Here is a 22,136-nt window from a genome sequence, read left to right as displayed (position 1 = left end):
AAGGAACTTGGTTTTACACGTGGAATCGGGTTGTCTCTGAGTAACCGACAGTTTCTTTTTCTTTCTCCCCAAAAGAGCCGGTTTTGGGCAGCCTGTACGGACCCAGGGTTTTGACAGGTGAGGTCGGGGGGTCCGTCACCCACCAGTGCTTCTACTCCATCACACCCGCCAACAAACACGACCGGAAATTTTGGTGCAAAATAGCAGAGAACGGAGTTTGCTACACCATCGTCTCCTCGACCGACCCCCCCTCCCCGGAGTACGAGGGGCGGCTGTTCCTGCGGGACCTCCCCCAGAACGGCACCTTCGCGGTGACAATGACGGGGCTGAAGGGCAGCGACACGGGGAGGTACCGATGTGGCATCGGCCCCACCAGGGGGGGCCTCCACGTCAGCCTGAACCTGACGGTTTCGGCAGGTAGGTTTTGGCAGGTGGGTGGGGACGGGGGAGGTTCTGTTCCACCACCAGCGCAGCCCCCAGGAGCGCTTTGGGATCGGATGCTGGAGCATCCACGCACAGCAGGGGTATCAGCTTTTTATACCCCGCGCTATTAATCACATATTTACAGTAACGAGGTGTAAAAGCACAGAGATTTGGACAAATCAGCTGTTCATAAATGCAAAAGGAAATTCTCCCCTACCTGGCTGTGTGCTGGACGGTCCCTGTCCTGCTCTCTCCCTGCAGATGCCGGCGTGTCGAGGCCAATCCAGGTCATCCAAGGGAAGCTCCGTGGCTCTGTCACAGTCCTGTGCCCCTCTGGGGACACCCAAAGTGGTGGGAGGAGGTTCTGGTGCAAAGTGGGAAGAACCAGCTGCACTCTCCTGGCCGACTCTGATGGCTACGTGGGAAGGAGATACCACGGGCGCATCTTCATCACCCCCCAGGAGAGCTCTGGAGCTTTCAAAGTCTTGATAAATGACTTAGTAAAGGAAGACTCGGGGCTGTACAGGTGTGGGGTAAAAGGGCTAAATGGTTTGGACAGCCCACAGGAGGTGGCTCTGCAGGTGACCACAGGTAGGACAGGGCACAGGGGGCTGCACAGGTTCCTCACAGCACCAGGTGAGGAGCATTAAACACTAATTCTGTCCCCTCCAACCCGCAGCCTCCGCTCTTCCCAGGAGACCCAAATTCCTCAGCGGCACAGTCGGAGGCTCCCTGTCCTTCCAGTGCCACTATGACCCCAAGGGGAGCTACAAGAAGAAGTATTTGTGCAGGTGGGAGGAAGGGAGCTGCTCTCTGCTCCTGGACACCGACGGGTTTGTGCACGAGTCCTACAAAGGGAGAGCACAAACAACCAGCAGCGACCCCGAGCACGGGACATTCACGGTGGTGATGAGCCAGCTGAGAGAGGAGGACTCAGGATGGTACTGGTGCAGGGCTGCCAGTGGGCACACAGAGCACACGTCCTCTGTGAAGCTGCACATCCACAAGGGTAGGTGGTGGGATGGCCTGGAACACAACAGGATGATCTTTACCTCCCAACCCCAAACCATTCCGTGATAACAACACTGTGAGAAACATCAGCTCTGCATTTTGCCTTAGTTATCAGCAAGCAACTGAGGTGATGGTAAAGGGTTTGAGGGACGTGAGCTGAGCTTTCAGAAGGGATTTAATTGGTTTGAATTATATTATTGATTCTTTATGATGTATATGACATCCTGATCCAGGCAGGTGCAGCGCAGAGACACATGCCTGGCTCTGAAGATAAGCTGAAGTTTGCAGTTTGAGAAACTGCAGCATGTAAATACACAGATCCATGGAACTGCTCCTCTGGCAGAGACAGAAATAGTGGAGTTAAGGTGGGGATGTTTGCCAAGAGTTAAGGTTTAAGTGGTCCCAAGCTGCTTTCTTTAAGAGTCAAAGGAAAACAGAAAGTGCTTGGGTCTGGTAGTTTTTTTCATGCAAGGTGAAATGCATAAATCTTTGGCAACTCTAACACGTTGCCTCTGCAAGGAGATAGATATTAAAGCCTAAAAATAATGTTTTCTGTAGAACTCTGCTCTTCACAAGACCCAGAAACAACCACTCCTGTCAAGTCCACTTCATCAAGTCTGGCTGCCTCCAGCACACCCACACAGAGGGGCATCAAGGGCCGGGTGTACACAGGGGGCACTGTCACCAAGAGCACCACGGTGGGCACTGTCACCAAGAGCACCATGATGGGCACTGTCACCAAGAGCACCACAGGGGGCACTGTCACCAAGAGCACCATGATGGGCACTGTCACCAAGAGCACCACAGTGGGCACTGTCACCAAGAGCACCACGATGGGCACTGGCACCAAGAGCACCACAGCGGGCACTGACACCAAGAGCACCACGGTGGGCACTGTCACCAAGAGCACCACAGTGGGCACTGTCACCAGGACAACCAGGACCCTGCTGCCCACTGCCACCCCTGGCACCTCTGGAACCTCCCCAGGTGAAAGCTATCACGAGAGGTAATTCCACAGCCACGTATCTCCTTGGCACAGACTTGGTGGTTTACAACCTCCCTGCCCCAATTCCCAGGGCCCTACAGAGGTTGTGCACAGGTTGCAAGTTGAAAACACCTGCAGGAGAGGTTAGGAGTCAGAGAAGCAGAAGGCAAGGTTACCTCACGTCCATGCACACATCTCTTTGAACTTGCCTCCAAACCTTCTGGTGCTGCCCACTCCTGTGGACCAGATGCCAGAGTCAACAGATGTGCTCCTGTACAGAGACAGGACCTTGGGAAACATCAGGCTTGAGCAATAACCTGGTGAATCTGTACCTGCTGCACACTTGACTGCACACCTTATCCAAGCCCCTGCAGCAGCCAGTAACCCGGGCAGTGTTGGGTGCTCGGGGTTGCATCAGGAGTTATCTTTGGACAAGGTTAATCAGAAGGCTGTGGGTATTTTGGCCAGTAATTATTCCATGGTAGTTCTCCACACCAAGCCCTATGGCTCAAGTGGTTTCCCGGTGGATTTACCTCCTGTGCTTCCTGTTAGGCAGGATGGCTGTGAGCAGCTCCAACACTTCTCTCTCCAGCCCTGTCCACCATTCAGCACTTGGGGTAAAGGATCTGTGTGGCTGGTGCAGATGCACCAGATATTCCAGGATCAGCCATAACTGAACTGGACAAACCCACAAATCCAGTCCAATATTGAGATGTGCACCCTGGATTCACATCTGCCCCACTGACCCCCAGCATGAGAAACACCATCCCCTCCCTCCTCCAAGCCATATCTCCCACCCACCCAGCCAGAAAGAGGAGGGGAGAGGATGTTACTAATCACAAATCATGCAAATCTCATATAAAGGCTCAGATTTTCCACCATTCCTGGCAAAGCCTGGGGAGCTCTGATAGCACATATATCATTTTTGCAAGGAGATGGTTTGTAGACACCTTCCAACAACATCAGGGTCTGTAACAACTCACAAAAAGGATGTACAGACCTTGCTTGTGAATCCATATCATGAAAACAGCTTGTTTTCCTTTTGGAGGGGCTAATTCAGCTGGCAGCACAAACCCAGGCAGCAGAGCAGAGGCAGATGTAGAAATTACTTCCCCCTTAGACAAACTCCAGAACAAATGATTTCACCTCGACTTTGCTGCCTGTTCTTTGATTCAGTCAGAGTTTATAGCTCCTTTATACTCTCTGGGGTAAAGCCAACAGCCTACATAGGGGAACCAAAATTCTGTTTAATTCTGGTGCTTCATCTTTCCAGCTCATCAGGTGAATCCCATCTGCTCCCAGCTGTGCTCCCAGCTCTTGCTTTGCTCATTTGCATCACTGTCACTGTTCTCGCCCTGGTCAAAATAAAACTTCAAAAGAAGACAGGTAAGTTGGCCAAGCAACACCTTTTGGGCTGCAGGGGTTGTTTTGCAAGGCCTTTGGCTTGTGATTTCCCAGAATTGGAGTCTGACCCATGGAATGTTTCCACCTCTGGGGACACGTGGCCGTTCTGTGGCCGGTGCAGCCTGAAAGCTCAGCTGGAACTGCAAGCAAGCAAAGTCCTCCAGAAGTTGTTTGTTGTTTTTTTTTTTTTTTCTTTTTAAACATGTTTAACCAAAAAGAAAATGAAGGAAATGGAAATGCTGAAGCCCTGCTGAAAGCAAGGTTGGGTTTTTGTGTGTAGAAGATTTATGGCACCTCAAGTGCTCGGAAATCCTGAGGTATAAAGAGCAGGTATAAAGACCTGCGTGGCCTGAGCAGCTTCTGGGGCCAAATCCAGCTCATTCAGTGCAAAACTGACAGAGACAGGCCAAAAAATCCCTTCTAATGACTTATTTAAAAAAAAAAATACATGCATATATCTTATTCTAGAACATACTATGTCTGTAGAGATAAATTTAGGGGCGGAAAACCTTCAGTGATGACAGCAGGGAGAGGAAATAGATTTTTCACAAGAATGAAACTGGGAAATAATGGCCCTAATCTGGTGTCTGGCATGCTGGACATGTTCCCTCCAGTGCATCCATGTGTTTTTGTTTTAAAGGAGGAGGAAGAAGCACCACTGGAAGCCTGGAGGCAGCGACAGCTCAGGCTGGTCCGAGTCCTGCAAAAGAGCAAACAGTGGAGGAAACCTCAAGTCCAGGAAAAGTGCAGGAGTGCAAGATGGACTCTGGCAAATGTAGGTGGGTGTTTTCTGGATCTGGCACTGTGTCATCTCCCTGGTTAGAAGAGAATAAAACCAAATTTTAAGCAAAGAACTCGTGGCTTAGTAAGTAAAACACCTCCACGGGAGAGGTTTGCAGTCCAGGAATTACAATCCACAGTCCAGGACTTGTGTTCTGCTGCCAAACTACTGCCTTTGCTCCTCACCAAGAAATTTTAAGCCATAGATTTCAACAGAGTCAGATTAAACCCTATATAAAGTTCATAAATTTATTATAGGGGTTGATTGTGATTTTTGCTTACATGTAGTAAACCTGTTATCGCTCTTCCTGCTTGTTTCAGTGAAATCTGATTGCTTATCACCTTTTCCAGTATTCCACTGGAGTGATTATTGTTCACTGTGTTGGAACAATATCATTCTTTTCTGTCTTACTGTGCAGGAAAATCTATGCTATCCTTGGAAGATTCAGGATCACCAACTTATATGTAAGAGTCTCTGTCTTCTGGTAAAATATAAGTACAGTGGGTCTGTCTCAGAATGTTAATACTCTTTAGAGAGGAGCTCATGTAGAAAACACCTGAGAAAGTCTTTTAGAAACCTCTATTCTGTGGAAATTTGTATCAGTGAAAAGTTCTCCATTAAAAGAAAATATTGAAATAATGGTTCAAAAATTTGTTGGTGGGATTTCACATTCTCATTTCATATTCTCATTTCATATTCTCATGCACTGAGAGCCAAAAGGGGTCCTAAGTATAAATAATGGGAAGAAAATAGTACATCTCCCCTAAACCCTTGAAAATAAACAATCAACCTTCTGTGAAAAACCTCTAAAAGTGAGAACAAAAACCAATATTTGTTAATTGTGCCTTTTGTTCTCAGATATCTGATTTGAGGTAAAGCTTGGGATAATTCTCCTCTTAATCTCAGCACAGGGTTGACTCCAGAAGTTCCCCTCCGAGCCAGGTTTTTCCACCTTTCTGTTCCCAGGACTCCCTAAAATAACAGACCCATTTAAAATACCGAGTTTGACATAAAAACAGAAACACCCATGGAATCACCTGCAAAAATATTGCACAGAGAGGCAACAGCAGATCACAGCTTTTCTTGTGTTTTGTTGTTTTCCAGCTACCTTACGGGGGGAAAATGCTTTTCAAGGTGACTGATGAAGAATTGAGCCAGAACCTTCTGTGAAAGCCCCCGTGCACACGAGCTGGGAATTTTCCCTATGGAAAACCAAGGCTCTGAACTGCCAGGCACCCAGAACCCCTCTTTGCTCCCTGCCCTGCTCAGAACCCAAATGCCCTGAATCCCAAATGGCACTTTTGCTACGTGTCTTGCAGAACAGAGAATAAAAGAAAGCACCTCTAACCTGGCTCTTTGTGGGCAGCTCTGACTTGCAGAGGCAGAGAATCCCAAGGGAAAAGGAATGGAAGGGAAGGACCCTCAGGGTTGCTCAGTGAGAGTCAAAAAAATCAGAGAATCACAGACAGGTTTGGGTTAGAAGGGACCTTAAAGCTCATCTCATTCCACCCCCCTGCCATGGGCATGGACACCTTCCACTAGCCCAGGTTGCTCAAAAAATAAGCATTTTCTGGTTTTGTTTAAAAAAAACCCTGAGCCACCGAGTCATTTTGCAACACACAAACCACATCTGATTTCGGTTTATCAGACACCCACGTTCCCAAGTGCTGTTTTCCCTTCACCCCCCTCTGCAGAACCATCCACAGGTTCAAAACCAAACCAGTCCAGCCCAGCCCCAGCTACAAACCCCCCTGGTTTGTAACTCTCAGGCTCTGTGTGTGTCGTGCTGCAAACTGGGCTTTGCCCCCCTCCTAATAAAAGCAATCCGAAGGTTGTTTGTTTTCTGGAGATGCCAAAATGCTTTGGAACCTGTGACTTGGCAGGAGAACATTTCCTCGTGGGTTAAAGCAAGGAAATGTATTTGCATGAGGCAACAGAGCTGTTTTACTGGAAGCCTTGAGGGTGGTTTGGTTAAAGGAATTGTTCCTTCAGCTCGGACTAACTTTTCCTCCCTCAAATGCACCAGAAATTCGAGGTGCCCACAACTGGTTTCTGCCTGAATTTCCTCTGCTCATGGCCATTCCACCTTTCTCCTGGTCTTTAAAACACATTTCCATGCTAACTGTGGGATGGAGACGGGATGGTTTTTCACCAACCCTTTTCACTCCCAAATTCTCCCATTCCACTCCCAAATTCCCCATTTCCACTCCCAGCTCTCACAATTCCACTCCCGAACTCGCCCTTTCTGCTCCCAAAGTCCCCCTTTCCACTCCCAAATTCCCTATTTCCACTCCCAAACTCTCCCTTTTCACTCCCAAACTCCCTCATTTCCACTCCCAGACTCCCACTTTCCGCTCCCAAAGTCCTTTCCCGGGGGGATCCCAAGGGAGAGATGCCTGGCAGGTACAGGAAAGCAAACACACCCGTGTCCCCTGTGGCCAAGCAATCACAGCTCTATGGCCAAGAGGAAAAAAAGTAATGCCAACATTATTTGGGGAATATTTGGAATGCCCAAGGAAGCAGCTCTGGTGGGAAGGACACAGCTTGCAAGGGATCAGTGTTTGTTGCCATCCAGGAGAGGTGGTGGCTGTTCTCTTAATCCAAGATCCCTGCCAGATCACCCTGTGGAAGCACAGCAACAGCCTTCCTCACCTCTGAAGCTCCTTCCTCACCTCTGAAGCCCCTTCCTCACCTCTGAAGCCCCTTCCTCACCTCTGAAGCCCCTTCCTCACCTCTGAAGCTACACATTCATGGCAAGAAAGGAGCTTGACACCCTGAGCTAAATCAAAGGTGCTTCCAAGGCTGGCTTTAGGATCTGAGAAATTCCTTAAGGATCCCAACTCCAGGTCAGGATCCTGCTGCTCCCAAGCACAGCAGGAACAGCTGGAGCTGCCATCCTGTTCAAACTGATCAGCTTTCACTGAGAGCAGATGTGGAAAGCCCTGTGTGACCCCCCCAGTCAGAAGGAACTACTGCTTTTGAATTGTTAGTACAGGTAAAGGTAAAGCAGGTTAATGATTCATCCCATGTAGTACAAATACTTTCGTTTTCATTAATTTTACTTTTTTTCCCCCATTTCTGACAACCCCACACCTCGCAGGGAATTTATATTTGGGCTCCTGACACGCCCACAGCAGGAGAGCAAAGAAATGAGGTGGGAGATGGCAGCAAAGCTCCTGTTAATTATTTCTGATTTTAAAGAGCTTGCAATGTTATTGGTCTGCACAGACAAGACCAACTTTGTTCACCCAGACTCCTGTTCTTCCCACCAGGCTGGGGGGAGGCAGAGAAGCTGGAGAGCAGGGAAGTCAGACAGACCTGCTCTACTGGGATGGCCAATCAGGGTCTTCTTAGGGACACTGTTTTCCAAAAAAAATGTGCAATACCTCAGGAAAAAAAACCCACCTGGATGTGTCCAGTCCTTGCAGCAAGGGGCTCACCTGCCCAGAGCAATGGGAAACACAGTCACAGCTCAAGGGTGGTGCTGCAATGCCAACAAAGAGGAGGGAGCTCAAAATTAGACCCCCCTAAGGCTCCCCAGTGTCTTTGTGGCAGGCACGGGCACCATCCTCAAACCAAGGCTGCCTGGCTCCTGGCCAAGCAAAAATCTGGCTGAAAGGTACTCCACGGACTTGACCCCGTGGAGACTCCTTCCTAAAGGAGGCAGAGGTGCCCTGGACCATTCCTGGGAGCCCACCCCCCCCCTCGGGGTGGCTGTTGTGCAATGGGGGGGTGTAATCAGGAGGTAAATCAGAGGGTGCACCCTCGGAGGGACAGCAGAGCTGGGCCAGGCATTGGCTCCCCGGCGCTCACGTGGGGTGCTGCTCACCTGCCAGAGCTTTTGGATGCTATTCCTTTAAGGCACAACAGGTGGAAATGCAGGGCTAAAGGAGTATTTAAACCAGCCTGGCACTGCCAGAGCCCTCGTCCTGCTGGGACAGGGAGGCAGGACACCCACAGAAGGTCCCGGGGTCACCAGCGGACTAAGAGTGGTCAGCCCCAAAGAAAAAGCAAGAAGCACAAAAACCCTGCAGAAGGAACTTCAGGTGTAAGTAGTGCTGCTTCTTTGTCTTTTGGAAATGCAAAATCTTTCTTACTACCTCTTTGAGGTGGGGAAGGAGAAGAGCAAGAGTCTGGAGCTGCTTTTGAGGTCTCTTCCTCACACGTGTAGGGAAACAGCAGGTCTCAGTGGTGGGAGGCTGATTTCTTGTGAAAGAAGCTCAAAAGCACAGGAACAGGGTTATGACAGTTATGTTTTCTTCTCTGCAGTAGTTTTTTTAATCTTTCCTTTCTGGAAAAAAAAAAGAAAAAATAAAAGGATAACTATCATTGCAATATTTGCATTAAGTATTAACCTAGAAAATAACAAATGTTAGTAAATATTACTGTAGCAACCTAAAGCTTTGCTACTCAGCTTAAGGTCATTACGGTCTTTTGAATTACAAGAGGCAAATTTTGAAATTTAAGAGGAGAATTGGTGCAGTTATGTCCTCTGAGGAGCTCTCAAGTTTGTACAGTTACCAGGAAGATAAATAAGAGAATGGTCTGGGCACAGCGTCCTAAAACTGAAATCAGAGTCCTTTCACACTCAGACCAACAGTGAAGGTGTGGGTTTCTGCACACCTGAGTTCTCACTCTGCAAAGAAAACATTCATACAGGATTTAATACATTCCATCTGAAGCACAGAGAAATATCAGCTCCTAAGTGTTAATGAGTCCTGCACTGGCACTGTCCACCCATCCAGGGGCTGTACAGTGAGCTGGGCCATGGGATGTTCCTGCTCCCTGCAGCAGGAGTAGAATTAAACTATAGAATAGTTTAATATTAAACTATAATTAAATACTTAAATTAAATCATAATTAAATAATTAAATATTAACAATTAAATAAATTAAATAATTAAATATAATTTAACTATAGAATAGTTTAATAGTGTCAAAGTTGGTTTCACTTTCCAGCCCAAGAAACACATGAACCATGACACTCTTATCTGAAAAGCAACAAGTTGGTGCATGGAGTACCTAACACCATAAAGGAATATAAAATTAGGTCACATGTTGATGAATCTAACAGCTTAAAGGAACATAAAATCAGGCCAGCAGCACAATCTCAGCTGAGATTTCAGTCACTGCCATGAGGGATGTCTGATTGTTCTGTTACATTTCTTCTCTGGAATATATTGCTTGTGCAGGGCAGTGTTTAACTGACAAACAATCTTAGGTGGGAGGGTCACAAACACTGCAGAAATTCCTAAAAACTGCTAATTTCTTAATATATCTTGATAACCTTCAATAAGTTCTGCCCAGGTTTTTCTGCTCACTGTATGACAGAAGGAGCACCTCCTATTTATCTTTTCCATATTGTGAAGGAGTTTGCAACTTGAAATGTTTATTTTCTGCATGTGTTTAGGTCAGCTTGATCTTTTATCTGAGAGTTGATTCCTCATTCTTAACTCCATTAAAATGGGGTGAAATGGTGGCTTTTCTCCATCCCACTACAGCAAACAAAACTCACAGTAAGGTAATATATGCAGTGACCTTGATGAGCAAAGTAAAGATGTGGATAACCCAGTCCTGTGCAGGAAGAAATCTGTTCTTGTGCCCTTTTTTGGGAGCAAAGAGGTCTTCAGCACCTCCATAAATCACCCCTAGCACAAATGCCAGTGCTCCTCCTCACAGGACAACCTCTAATGCTGGTCTTGCTTTAAAAGGATTTCAGGGGGGAAAATATGACCTATACATGGAATATTTATATCACCCATATGCTATTATTTCTTCAGCTATTTGAATAACAGCAAACATTCCACAAAAGAGAAGGGCTCCCAGGCTGGAATGACAAATGGCACGACTAAATCCTCATGTTTTGTCCATCCCACTGCATGGCCTTGACACTGGTCATTGTTAAGAGCAATAGTTAATAGCTAATGGATTGGACTGTGCTGATCCCTGGCAGCTTCCATCAGGAGCTCTGAGGAGCTGGCATGCTCCTGGTGCAGCTGAGTCAGCAGAATTTGGGAACTGGACTCTGGTATTTCATACCCAGCCAGAGCAGCTGCTTGCTCATGTTTGCACAACTCGAGGATCAGGCCCTGATCTCTTCCCAATCCTTATAAATCTGAAGATGTTTCTCCCTAGGACTGACAGATCCCCAAAAGCACGAGAGAAATGCAGGGAAGGTCTTGTCATGGCTGAGGTTTGGAAGAGCCAAACTGGTCAGAGAGCACTTGCAGAGGAAAACCTGGGAAATATCAAAATGCAGGCATACAACAGTGCTGGAGAGGAAGGTGATGGTCCCAACCCAGGTCAGTCCTGTGGTGCTGAACCAGAAAAGTCCACACACAGTAGATTAGGAAACACAGACAGAGAGGTCTCCTACCACATCTACTGCTGACCAGCCTCCTGCTGCCTGCAAAGGCATCAGCAGCCACTTTCTGTGGACAGACACACTGAAGGCATGTCTATCTAAGAAAGAGGGACTGACCATGGGGTTTGAGGGAGGCTCTGACCTCCCCAGAGCTTTACACACAGCATTAGAATGTCTTTATCACTCAGTGGATGCCCAGTGAGTTTTAGAGCACATCCCCCCTTCCATCTGCAGAAGCACCAACACAAGCCACTTACCTGCACTCCCTTTCACATGGGCTCAGCAGGCTTTTCTCCCCCCTGGAGCTCTGAGGTTTGGACCTTCTGCTCTTCAGCCAACATCCTTTGAAAGCCATAAGGAACAAGAGCTCTTTCACCAGCAGCTCCATGAAATTCTCCTCCAGCAGCTCGAGCAGCACTTGCTCCTCGTGGAGTGACCAGCAAAGCTCGTGACACCCCTTCTGTGGGTTAGGAATGTCACTGTCCTTGTGCCACACAGCACTGGAGGCAGGGAGGGGGTTTCCAGCCATCCAGTGGAGGTTCAGAGCAGGTTTTTACGTAACAAAGTGGCTGTGCCTGCTCAGACCTGCCCTACCTGGGAGTTTTCACCATTCCTTCAGGTGAGCGGGGGAAGGTTTTAACAGCATCTGAGAAAACAGGACTGGAGGCAACTCAGAGCTGCAGATGCTGGTTGTGCAAGAACACAGGAACCATTGTTTTTGGTAGACAAAAGTGCACATGTGTCCCCAGAGACAGAGAGGCAAAAATTCCTTCCTGCTCCAACATGCTTATGTTGGACCTGGTGCCACCACTCCTGCACACCTCTCTGGAGACAACCATGTCTTTGTTCCAGAAAAGAGATCTTGGGAAGCCTTCCCTACCTGATGAAACAAGATTTGGGCCTGTAACCCAAAAATAGTTGATTTTTTTTTTGGAGAAGAAAGCAGAATAAGAGATTACTCAAATGTCACCAAAATGGGAAGGCTGAGCTGGGATCATACTTGCACCACAGAGAGAGAGGGCTGGAGGGCAGCGAGGTGACCATCAGCCAGAGGAATTGCTAGTTAGCCAGGGGCAAATATCAAGGCCCTCTTTGTGCCATATTGTTTGCTTTCTGCAGAATATGTTGTGTTTATCTTGCTGGCTACTGCTGGGATATGTATGAAAGAGCATTTTTCATGCTCAGTGAGTTAATTATTAGCCATGGACAAGTAGCCATTGAGCAAGTGGGAATCACAATACAAGGAAGAAGGCACAACAGAACACCTTTCATCTCAACAGGGAAATAAACCCCTTTTTCTTCTACCGGGAATTACCCTTAATAAAAGAGTGTCACTCGATGCCCTGAAATCAAATTCCTCTGATTGTTTATAAAGATTTGCCTTGGCACCTCTCATCATCTCTTTTGGGTCTCTTCCAGCTCAGTGTATTCTATGAACCTGGAATAGGCAGGGAGATCAAGAGCCATGCTCAGGAAATGCACATTCCCACCACTGCCCTGGGCACTGTCCAACAGCACAGGCAGCTCAGGCCAAAGGAAACCATTGAGTCAATTAAGAACCTTGATTTCCTCTGAGCCATCACTCTGTCCAAAAACAAAGGGAAGGTCAGAAATATTCATCCTGAAGATTATGGACGTATTTCAAGAGATGCAGCTTGGTTTGTTATTGCCCGTCACTGGGTCCCGGCCCGGGGTTAATTTGGGTGCAGTAGGAGGGGACAGGGCTTTACTTGGTTCAAGTCTGATTCTTGGAGGAGCAGGGCTGAGGTAAATCCCTGCAGCTCACTAAGCTGGAGCAGAGGAAAAGGGGAAAAAAAGTAGAGGTGAAAATATTACTGTTTTTCTCTTTCACGTGTCCTTGAAGAGACCAGGGAAACAAAGAGCAGGAATTAAAAACAGGCTTCAGTCAGGAACTCTGCTCTATGACAGAAGGAAGAAAGTTTTACAATGAATGTGGTGAGGCACTGGAACATTTTACCCAGAGAAGCTGTAACTGCCCCATCCCTGGAAGTGTCCAAGGCCAGGGCTTGGAGCAATCTGGGCTAGTGGAAGGTGTCCCTGCCCATGGCAGGAGATGGAACCAGATGACCTTTAAGGTCCCTTCCAACCCCAGCCATTCTATGATCCCTGCTGATACCATCCTATCTTCTCTGAAAAGCCAGGCTTTGGACCTCTCCCAGATCTGGCACTTGGAGTAATCCATCACCATCATTGCACATGTACTGAAAACCAAAAATAAAGAGACCTGCAGGCAAGAACAGAGTTATCAACTTCCTCTTTCCCATTAAATTCCTTGACAAAAGCAATTAAAAACCGTATTTCTCGCTCCTTCAAGTAGCCACCACCCTCACATCCTCCAAGCAAAACAGATTTAGATGACTAAGTTAAATTTTGCGAGTGCGGTTACTCACCAACTTCTGTGTCTTTTCCAGGGAATGCAAGAAAAATGGCTTTGCTAGCACTCATCTTCCTCCTTGCCCTCCTCCCAGCTGGATCTGCAAAAAGCAGACACCTCCCCAAGGCAGCAAGTAAGTGTGACTGGCCTGGGGCACAGCTCTTGTGGTGGCACCTTCGGGGAGCAGCTTCACCTCACCAGTGCCCACCACTGCCACGGGACCTTTTTGGGGCACCTGGTGCTGAGCAGCCCTGGGTCCACACTGGCCCTGGGACACCTGAGGTGGGTGGCAGAGGTGACATTTACAGCCAGCACGTTTTCCTCTTGCAGTCCTGAGCCCCGTGTTCGGGCCGCGGCAGGTGTACGGCGTGGTCGGCGGGTCGGCGACCGTGACCTGCTTCTACCCCCCCCACCTCTGTGAACAGACACGACAGGAAATATTGGTGCAGGCAGTCGGGCAGGAGCTGTGGGACTGTCACCTCCACCGGTGGCTACGTGTCCTCGAGCTTCAAGGGCAGGATCTCCCTCACTGACTACCCAGAGGCAGAAAACTTCCAGATCAACATCTCCTCGCTTGCGCTGACGGACGCGGGCACTTACCTGTGTGGTGTTGGTGACAACGGCAGAGGGCTCTCCTACAAAGTCACTCTGAGTGTTTCCCAAGGTAATTACAGCTTTGGGGCTTCTTAAAATATTATTTTCTCTTACATTCCCCCCCCTCCCCTTTTAAATAAAGCTCCACAGATCTCCTGTCCAGCATCTGAGAGCTCAAGGGGTTCCCTGCTTTCAACAAACAGCAGTTTTCATTCCACGGGCAGCAGGCCCTGACTGTGTCTCTGTATGCACAGATCCACCTGTACCCGAGGCAGCTGAGCAATTCTACGTGAAGCTGCACAGCACCTGGACCGTGATCTGCAGCTTCGGGGCGGAATTTTCCACCTGGAGGAAATACCTGTGCAAGATGGAGGGAGAAGATTGCCACGACATCATCGACAACCAAAACGGTGTCATTGATGAGGATTTCAAAGGGCGAGTTCTGCTGAGCTACGAGCTGTCTGCAGACTCAGTCAACATCATGATGACTCAGATGGACTGGGAAGACTCAGGCTTGTACCGCTGTGGGGCCGGTGAATATGGGAAAAATGGAAAATCCAAGGAACTGGACGTGTTTATCTATGAGGGTAAGCTATTCCCAGTGCATTTTAGACATCATCTCTGCTTTTCTTTAGAAGCATTGCTAGCAGTCTCACTTTGTTTAACAAGAACTTTAATTTCCCTTTGCAGGCTGCTATTATCCTATTCTTCATCTAGATACTTCTTCCTATTTATTTAACCATCTATAATACACTAAACCACCACTAATAAAGCTGGTATCAAGACTTAGCTTTCCCAGCAGTGGCTGGCTATCTTCTCCAGCCCAAAACAACAGGAGACAAATTCCATCTCCCAACTGTCTTTTCAAGTCTTGATTCCTTAAATCTCAGGAAAGGAGAAGACCTGCCCTTCCTCTAGCAAAGGGAAAAAAGCTTTGAAATGTCTGTACACAAAGCCAATAAGCAGCCAGTGAATTTGGGAAAAGAAAGGCCTGAAAGATTCTTTAGGATCAATTCCTGGCAGTGCCAGGACAGTCTCCTGCTGGCTGCACCCCTGAGCTTTGCCTAGCCTTGCTTTAGCCATAAGAGCTTTGTTTGATCTGATAATATTTATTTTCTTGGAAGATTTGCCACGTGGACACAAGTGAGACGTTTGTAACCACTCATATCATTTTTATCGACAGACAAAAACTTCCGTCAGCTGAAGACCACGGTGACTGCAAAAACTGGAAGTTCAGCAACCTTCGAATGCCTCTATGACCCTCTGAAGAAATCCTCAACGAGGATCTGGGCCAAGTGGGAAGCTAACAGATATAACTGGATCATAGACAACACAGGCAATGTGAGGCCACAGTACAGGGGAAGAGTGGCCATGTTTGAGAACCCAGATAACAGGACAGTCACCATCATCCTGAACCAGCTGAGCGAGGCAGACAACGCCTATTACTGGTGCATAACAAATGAAGCGAAGGACCAGCAATCATCAGCTGAGCTGAAGGTCATAGAAGGTACGAGGTGGCGCTTTGGCAGTTCTCTGCCTGCTCAGTGGGCACAAAACAACCTCCTGAGCACCACAAACGAGCAAATCTGGCTTTTTGGGAAGAGACACGAAGTCCAAACCTGAACTCGCTTCAGTGTCTCTAAAATTGAAACACGTGGTTTCAGCTTTATGAGAAAACGCTCACAAAAATTTCTCTTGCAAATATTTCTTAAGCCTTGCAAATACAAACCCCCAGCTTTCACCCAGAGATGCATAAAGAGCATTAATTTAGGAATGTAGGGAGCACTTTCCCTCAAAGAGCATTAATTTAGGAATGTAGGGAGCACTTTCCCTCAAAGAGCATTAATTTAGGGATGTAGGGAGCACTTTCCCTCAAAGATTCCTCTGCAGCAGCACCACTACCTGCTGGCTGCCACTCCCAGCACTGCAACCACTAACACCAGCCTTGATGTTCCATTTGCCCTTGCAGGAAAACCTCAACTGACAGGAGAGAAGGAAGTGGAGGCACAAGTGGGCTCACGGGTCGATTTAAGTTGCACCTACACGTGCGCCTACTACTCCTACGAGAAGTACTGGTGCAAGTGGAGCCCCAGCGGCTGCTCCGTGTTGCCAGCTTCTGATCTTGGCCAGTCGGGGCCACAGACAACCTGCAGCACTTCCAACAGGACAGTTATCCTGAGCTTCGACTCGGTGACGGAGGATGATGAGGGGTGGTACTGGTGCGTGGTGAAGAGCGACGGCCTCTTCGGGGAGACCATGGCAGTGAAGCTGTCGGTGACCGCAGGTGAGCCCCGAGGCAGAGGTTTTCCTGCTCGCCCGGGCTGTGGATCACGCTGCCCTGTGCCGAGGGAAGTCCTCCCCGCAGCCACTAGGTTGCAGCACCTCAAAACACAAGTGCTGTACACCCGGGCAGCCTCCCAGCGAGGTGCCAACATCGCCCTGATCCTGCACAATTTGCCATCAGTGTTTTCATCCACCCGTTGGTTTTGGCTTCCTGGTCCCCACCAGTCTAAATCTCACTTCCTTCCACACCGATTTTACTGTTACCCCTGCCCTTCCTAATTGTTGCTGTTACAATTTGTAGCATCATTTAGTTTCAGCCACATCTGTCCCATCTTCACCAGGTGAAGAACTGATCTAGTTCAGAGACTTATCTTGCTCCAGGGAGCTTCTTATCTTAGGAGACAAGTGTGCAACAGGAGAGGAAAGACTAACACCAACAGCAGGGGGCTTAGTCTCAGCTTTGGTGCAGTATTTTGGAATTAAGATGGTTTTTCTCGTGGAGGAATATTGTTAGAAGCAGGGAAAAAGCAGAGCACTGGATATCCCATATTTAGCCATCCTAAGTGGATGATGGTCAAAGGGAAAACCTCATTTCATTGCTTTTGGGGGTAAAGGAGCTAGAAATAAAAGCAAAGCAACTATTCAGAACTTGTTCTGGAAACATTAGAGGCAGAACTTAGCAATGCAAGAACTTTTCAAAAGTTTGTAGGCAGAGAGAGTCTACATGAGATTTCTGCAGCAAATTATCTGCAATGAGATTATTTCAGATCTCAAACCCCCATTTTAAAGAGCCCCTCATGCAGAGCCAAAACCCACAGCAGCTCCACGTCCACCCCACACATCCAGCTGGATTTTGTGTCCCCATCTCCGTGCTGCTGCTCACTAACCACACTTCCTTCCCTGGGATACAACAGGAGATGATGCCAAGCACAACCCAGAGCTCCTGGATGTTGATGCCCCCAGCCACGCTGAGTTCCCCAACCACGTTGAGCCTGGCCCTGGACCCCGAGGAGGAGCCTACAGTGAATCTGGGGTGCGAAGTGGAGCTGCCCCAGCAAGGTTGGTTCTCTCTGTCATTGATAATTCTTGTGAGGTTTATATTAACCCATTGTGGGTACTGTGTTTGTGCACCGTGGGTGTGGTTTAGCAACAAAAAAAGTTCTTGTCCCAAAAGAACTTTGCTCAAAACATCAGAGAAAAAGAAGAGGGAAAAGTCACAGCAAAGGGCAAGATGACTTGAAATTAATCTGCAGGTCAAGAAAATGGTACCAGAAGGGAATGATTAGATATTCCAGATACAAAACAACTACTTGAAAGGACTTCTGTTCATATTGGAGAAATTTCCTTCACACATTTATAACCAAACTGCTGATGCAGCTATTTTGGCACAACCTCTATACTATATTTTTATTTGGCTTTTTTTATTTTATTAAGATCCAGTTCCTTAAGTGAATTGCATCAGGCTCGCTCAGAATTACCATCCTATACAGATTTAGGCTGCTGGACCTTCAAATACATCATTTGTAGTGGTCTCTCTTTCCCTCTATTCCAGCTCTGATCAAGGCCATGGCTCCAATACTCTTCCTTTAGTGCTGGGCCCTGTTGCTGCCCTGCTCCTGATCATCGTGACAGCTTTTGCCATTGTTAAATACAGGCAGATGAAGAGATCTGGTGAGTCCCTCCCTGCCTTTCTTGCCTCTCAAGAAACATCAGCAATACTAAGATGAAGGCAACACCTTTGTGCCTTTGCTGGGCTGAGCTGCTCTCCTGGTTACCCACCATGTGATGGGCAGGGAAGGGACCTTACTGGTCCCACTGACCCCATCCTTGGGCTCCAACACCCAGAACAGAGTGCCCAGCTGAGACAGAGCTCACCCCTGTGTGTGCTTTGCACCTTGTATCCCACAGAGGGTTCAGGTGCCAATGTGCTCACACCAGCTCTAAAAAGAGGATTTATTTGTTTCCCCCTCTCTCACCAGACCTGGTGTCCATTGGGAGCTACAGGACAAACATCAGCATGTCAGACTTTGAGAGTGTGAAGGATTACACTGCCAGCAACAGCACCTGTGTGAAGGAGAGCCAGGAGACTGCCATCGGAGGGGACGGTAGGGTGCTGGCTCCAGCCCCCCCCAGGGTCAGGGGTCTGCAGAAGGACCCCACAAAAGCCACAGAAATGCCTGCCCACCACTGCCCCCCTCCCTAACACCTCCCTTTCCCTCCCTGCAGAGTTCATCACCACCAAGGACACCCCGGAAAGTGCTGCCGAGGTGAAGAAGGCAAAAAGGGTAAGAGGAGGCAGGAGAGAGGCCACTGACCTGGGAGACACAGCCACAGCCCTCCAGTCTCTGCCAAAGGGGCTGCCTTCTTCCAGGGGCCTTATTTATACCCAGGTGCTCTCAATCTTATCTGGATCCAGCACCTGCTGCAGATTAGCCTCTGTGGGAAGGACCTTACCCCTTTCCTGACTCCATGTTGTAGTGGAGACAGTAACAGCAGTCACCTTGCTTCAAACAGTAAACCAGGTCAGCCCCAGGTTGCATCAGGAAAGTTGGGGTTGTTACCATAGATATGAAACACTGGGATAAGCAGTTGGCCAGAAAACAGAGTACATCCCACCTTCCAACCCTCCCACACGTGGGCAGTGGTTCAGGGGGCACAGGTAGGCAGGGAGGGCTCTGCCATTGCAAGGGCTGTGACTTGTTCCTGTGATCCCTGCCTTTCCCTACCTCTACTTTTCCCTGCCATCTACTCCCCCACCCCTCCCTCTGGGGAAGGTCATGGTCAAGTGCCAGGGCACTGGGCAGTAGCTGAAGGTGCCAGATGCAAGCCTGTGTTTTTCCAAGTCCCTCCCTACCCACAGGTGAGATGTGGGTGTTGTAAGTGCCAAGAGCTGGACTGGAGCAATAAAGGAAACAGGAAACCAGTAAAGCCTGGCAGCTTTAGGACAGGGAGCTGGATGCCAACACACAGGGACAGGCTTGCCATGGAGTCCCAAACCCACAAACATTTGGGGCCTTTCCAGGGCTGAGCAGAGGAGTGATGCTCATACCAGCACCGACATGACCCTCAGGATCCTCCCACTCACCCACCCTGCCCGTGTCATCCTGAGACCCTCACAGCCCATGAAATGCTGCCTTTCCCCTGCTGGCCATCCCCAGCCACCTAACTGTGTCCTCCTGTCCTTCCCCAGAGCTCCAAGGAGGATGCTGACCTCGCCTACTCCACCTTCCTCCTCACCTCGGGCAGCATCGCTCAGGGTGGCTCTGGGGGGGACAGCACTGCCCTGGATGTGTCCCCCTCCCAGGAGCAGGTCTGAAGGTCAGGGATTGAGAGGAGGCAGCGACTGGGACTGGCTCTACCTTGAGGATCACACCAAGCCATCAGCAAGCACACACACTGTTCATTGCTACCACGATTTCCTATAGCTTGACCTTTTTTTTTTTCTTTTGCTTAAATTCAGCTTCGAGCGGTGATTTAGGAGGAATTATTTGATGCCAAATAGGGCTGGGCTGGAAGTGCAGGGTCTGAGGGAGCAGGTTGGACTGGGAGACCAAGTGGCTCATCCCACCAACAGTTCCAACAGAGTGGGCTCTCACAGGGCATTTTAAAAAAGTCCCATTTTCTTTTAAAGGCAGCTGGAAAACCCTTTAGAACAGCATCTGATGCTTTTGATTCCTCTAAGCTTTCTCAACCTGAGGGCAGCACCTGCAGGCCAGACATGGTCTGAAGTGTTTTCATGCACAAGCAATAAAGAATATCAGTGGCTTTCAGCAGACCAGGGAACTCGATCCGTGGGAGAGCACAGGGAGTCACACCCAGACAGACACAGTAAGGGTGGGACAAGCTGAATATTCCACATAAAGCAATGTAGGAAGCAGCAGTGATGAAGAGGTGATGAAGCAGAGAAGCAATTTTCCCTGAACAGCAGGAATGGGATAGGCTGGTGCCTTACCTGAAAAAGAGAAGGGCTGTGGAGGGGTTTGACAGGGCCAGGGCAGAAACTGCACAGGAATTCAAATTCCTGACCTTGTGCTGCTGAAGTGCAGCTCTGAGACCAAACCATAAAATATAAAGATTGGGAAGCATCACCCTGGGTAGGGTCTGATCTGACTGTGTTACAGTAACACCACACAATATTTCTGGTTCAGTAAAGTATTAGCTGCATTTAAAAAAATGAAAACAGTGTCATAGCTCAGGGAGGTGCTGGAAAATGGCTGTTACCTGAGAGACACTGAGTTTCACCAAGGACAAAACACAAATTATTCCTGAATCATGGACTTCCCCAGAGGGCAGCAGCCCCAACAGCATTTGTGTTTTCACATCCCCAGTGCAATAATCATCACCTTACCCATAGCAAGGCTGGGACCTCAAAGGTCAGGTTACAGCTCACCTACCTCCTCTCCAGGGCTCCATCCCCTCATCAGCCCTGTGGGAAGGGGCTTGGATATTGGAAAAGGTGTGGAGGGGCCAGGACAGGTCTGTGCCTGCCCGGAGTTGCTGGAAGTGAATGAGTGACTCTGCTGGAAAGTGTCCCCGGGGCTGAGCAGTCACAGAGCGGCAGGAGAACGTAAGGTTTGGAAACTTCTGAGAGGAGAAAACCCCTTTTGCTCTCCCTTTGTGAATCCACTTCCTCTTCAGCCTGCCCAAGGCGTCCTTCCCTCAGCTCCCACACCGCCCTGGGAGCAGCTGGGATGAGCTTAATTCCCAGGAGAGGAGCAGGGGCTGGGAAAGGGCTGAGCATCCTGGCTCTGCCTGCACCCCTCAGCCCTGGCAGCTGCCTGCCTGAGACCCCTGCTCCTTCCCACTGCTGATGCTTCCAGCTGGCACCTCAGTTCCAAAGGGGAATGGCCCTGGGCTGCTGCTTTGCAATGTAAAATCCCTGGTTTTGATGGAAGCAGCAAAGCAGGAGTGGGTTGGGGCATGCAGCACTCTGCACAGGCTGTGAGCAGTGGATAGGATCAACAGTGAGGACTGTGACAGCATAAGCTCAGGACGTGGAATAAAACCCACACATCTCACTCAAGCTGTGATCCAGAGCCCACCACAATCCATGGAAAGGTCCACAGGGAGCTCACCTGACTCTTCACCAACGTGTCAGCCGATTTTCGGGGTCAGTGGGGAGCTGTGGTATCTCACTGTGTCACAGCATCATTCCCAGTGGTTATTCTTTACCAGGGAATCATGGTATGGGCTGTACCTGTGGGGTCTTAAAGGGTTGGTTTCAGGAGTGATGGAGCTGAAATATCACCTTTCAGAGCCTGGAGGGATGTATTCACCCTGACACCTGGACAAATGAGAGTCACTGAAAAAAAAAAAAACCATGAGAAAGCAAATTACAAGAATCAAAGCCCTGACAGGCTTCCCTTTGGCCTAAACAAATAGCTGAGGAAGGACAGTGAGCAATCAGGGAGACCTTTCCTTTGAAAGTGAATCACCAAATCTGATTTGATGCCAGAAGTCTGACCAGGGTTCTCCTGTGATGGAGATTAAACCAAAGCAGGAACTCAGTTGTCCTTGGGGGCACAAGGACCTTATTCTATGGGAACAAAATCCTGCTAAAGAACCTCTTCTGCAGTTAAAGCATTCCTGGTGTCACCTCTGTAGCACCATTAGTAGTTGGTTGCCCAAGCTGGGAACAGCCAGCCCTCCATCCATCCTGGCTGCTGAGGCTGGAAAGGGAGACCTGGAGGGTTTGGGGCTGTCCCATGGGAACAGAGATGCTGGGAAGAGGCTTGTGCAAGCCTGAAGGATTCACACCAGAAGCAATGAGAGCTGCTCAGAGCCAGGGGAGAGCACACAGCCCCCTGGTTGTGCCCATGGCACCACAGCAGGCAGGACTCGTGGGACACCTCGCTCAGCTTAGTTGGCTTTTAGAGCAAAACACACCAAATCAGAGC

The 22,136-nt window shown here is 48.8% G+C and overlaps 2 protein-coding genes across 3 annotated transcripts; both read left to right on the top strand.

Annotated features, from left to right (window-relative positions):
* Nucleotides 1-1,038: 1,038 nt before the first annotated feature.
* LOC135402728 (mucin-5AC-like) lies at nucleotides 1,039-5,950 on the top strand. 2 transcript variants are annotated; one of them, XM_064636166.1, is made up of 6 exons: nucleotides 1,041-1,432; nucleotides 1,993-2,440; nucleotides 3,693-3,805; nucleotides 4,464-4,602; nucleotides 5,023-5,068; nucleotides 5,709-5,950. In XM_064636166.1, exons 1-6 carry the CDS (start codon nucleotides 1,333-1,335, stop codon nucleotides 5,772-5,774), a joined length of 912 nt encoding a protein of 303 aa, XP_064492236.1. In that variant the 5' UTR covers nucleotides 1,041-1,332; the 3' UTR covers nucleotides 5,775-5,950. The 2 variants fall into 2 exon arrangements, with proteins under 2 accessions (XP_064492237.1, XP_064492236.1); XM_064636167.1 differs by lacking the exon at nucleotides 5,023-5,068 and having other exon boundaries at nucleotides 1,039-1,432.
* Nucleotides 5,951-8,451: 2,501 nt separating this feature from the next.
* Nucleotides 8,452-21,620, top strand: PIGR (polymeric immunoglobulin receptor). Its single transcript, XM_064636165.1, is given in 12 exon segments — nucleotides 8,452-8,652; nucleotides 13,400-13,495; nucleotides 13,693-13,766; nucleotides 13,768-14,026; nucleotides 14,211-14,543; nucleotides 15,140-15,463; nucleotides 15,926-16,240; nucleotides 17,154-17,298; nucleotides 17,792-17,910; nucleotides 18,219-18,344; nucleotides 18,466-18,524; nucleotides 19,430-21,620. Coding segments are annotated over 11 exon segments (1,962 nt in total). The 5' UTR covers nucleotides 8,452-8,652; nucleotides 13,400-13,413; the 3' UTR covers nucleotides 19,556-21,620.
* The last annotated feature ends 516 nt before the right edge of the window (nucleotides 21,621-22,136 follow it).

Source organism: Pseudopipra pipra, chromosome 25 (genome assembly GCF_036250125.1).
Source record: "Pseudopipra pipra isolate bDixPip1 chromosome 25, bDixPip1.hap1, whole genome shotgun sequence".
NCBI classification, from domain to species: Eukaryota; Metazoa; Chordata; class Aves; order Passeriformes; family Pipridae; genus Pseudopipra; species Pseudopipra pipra.
The sequence above is the reverse complement of the archived record's forward strand: the minus strand, read 5'-3'. Positions and strand labels throughout refer to the sequence as shown.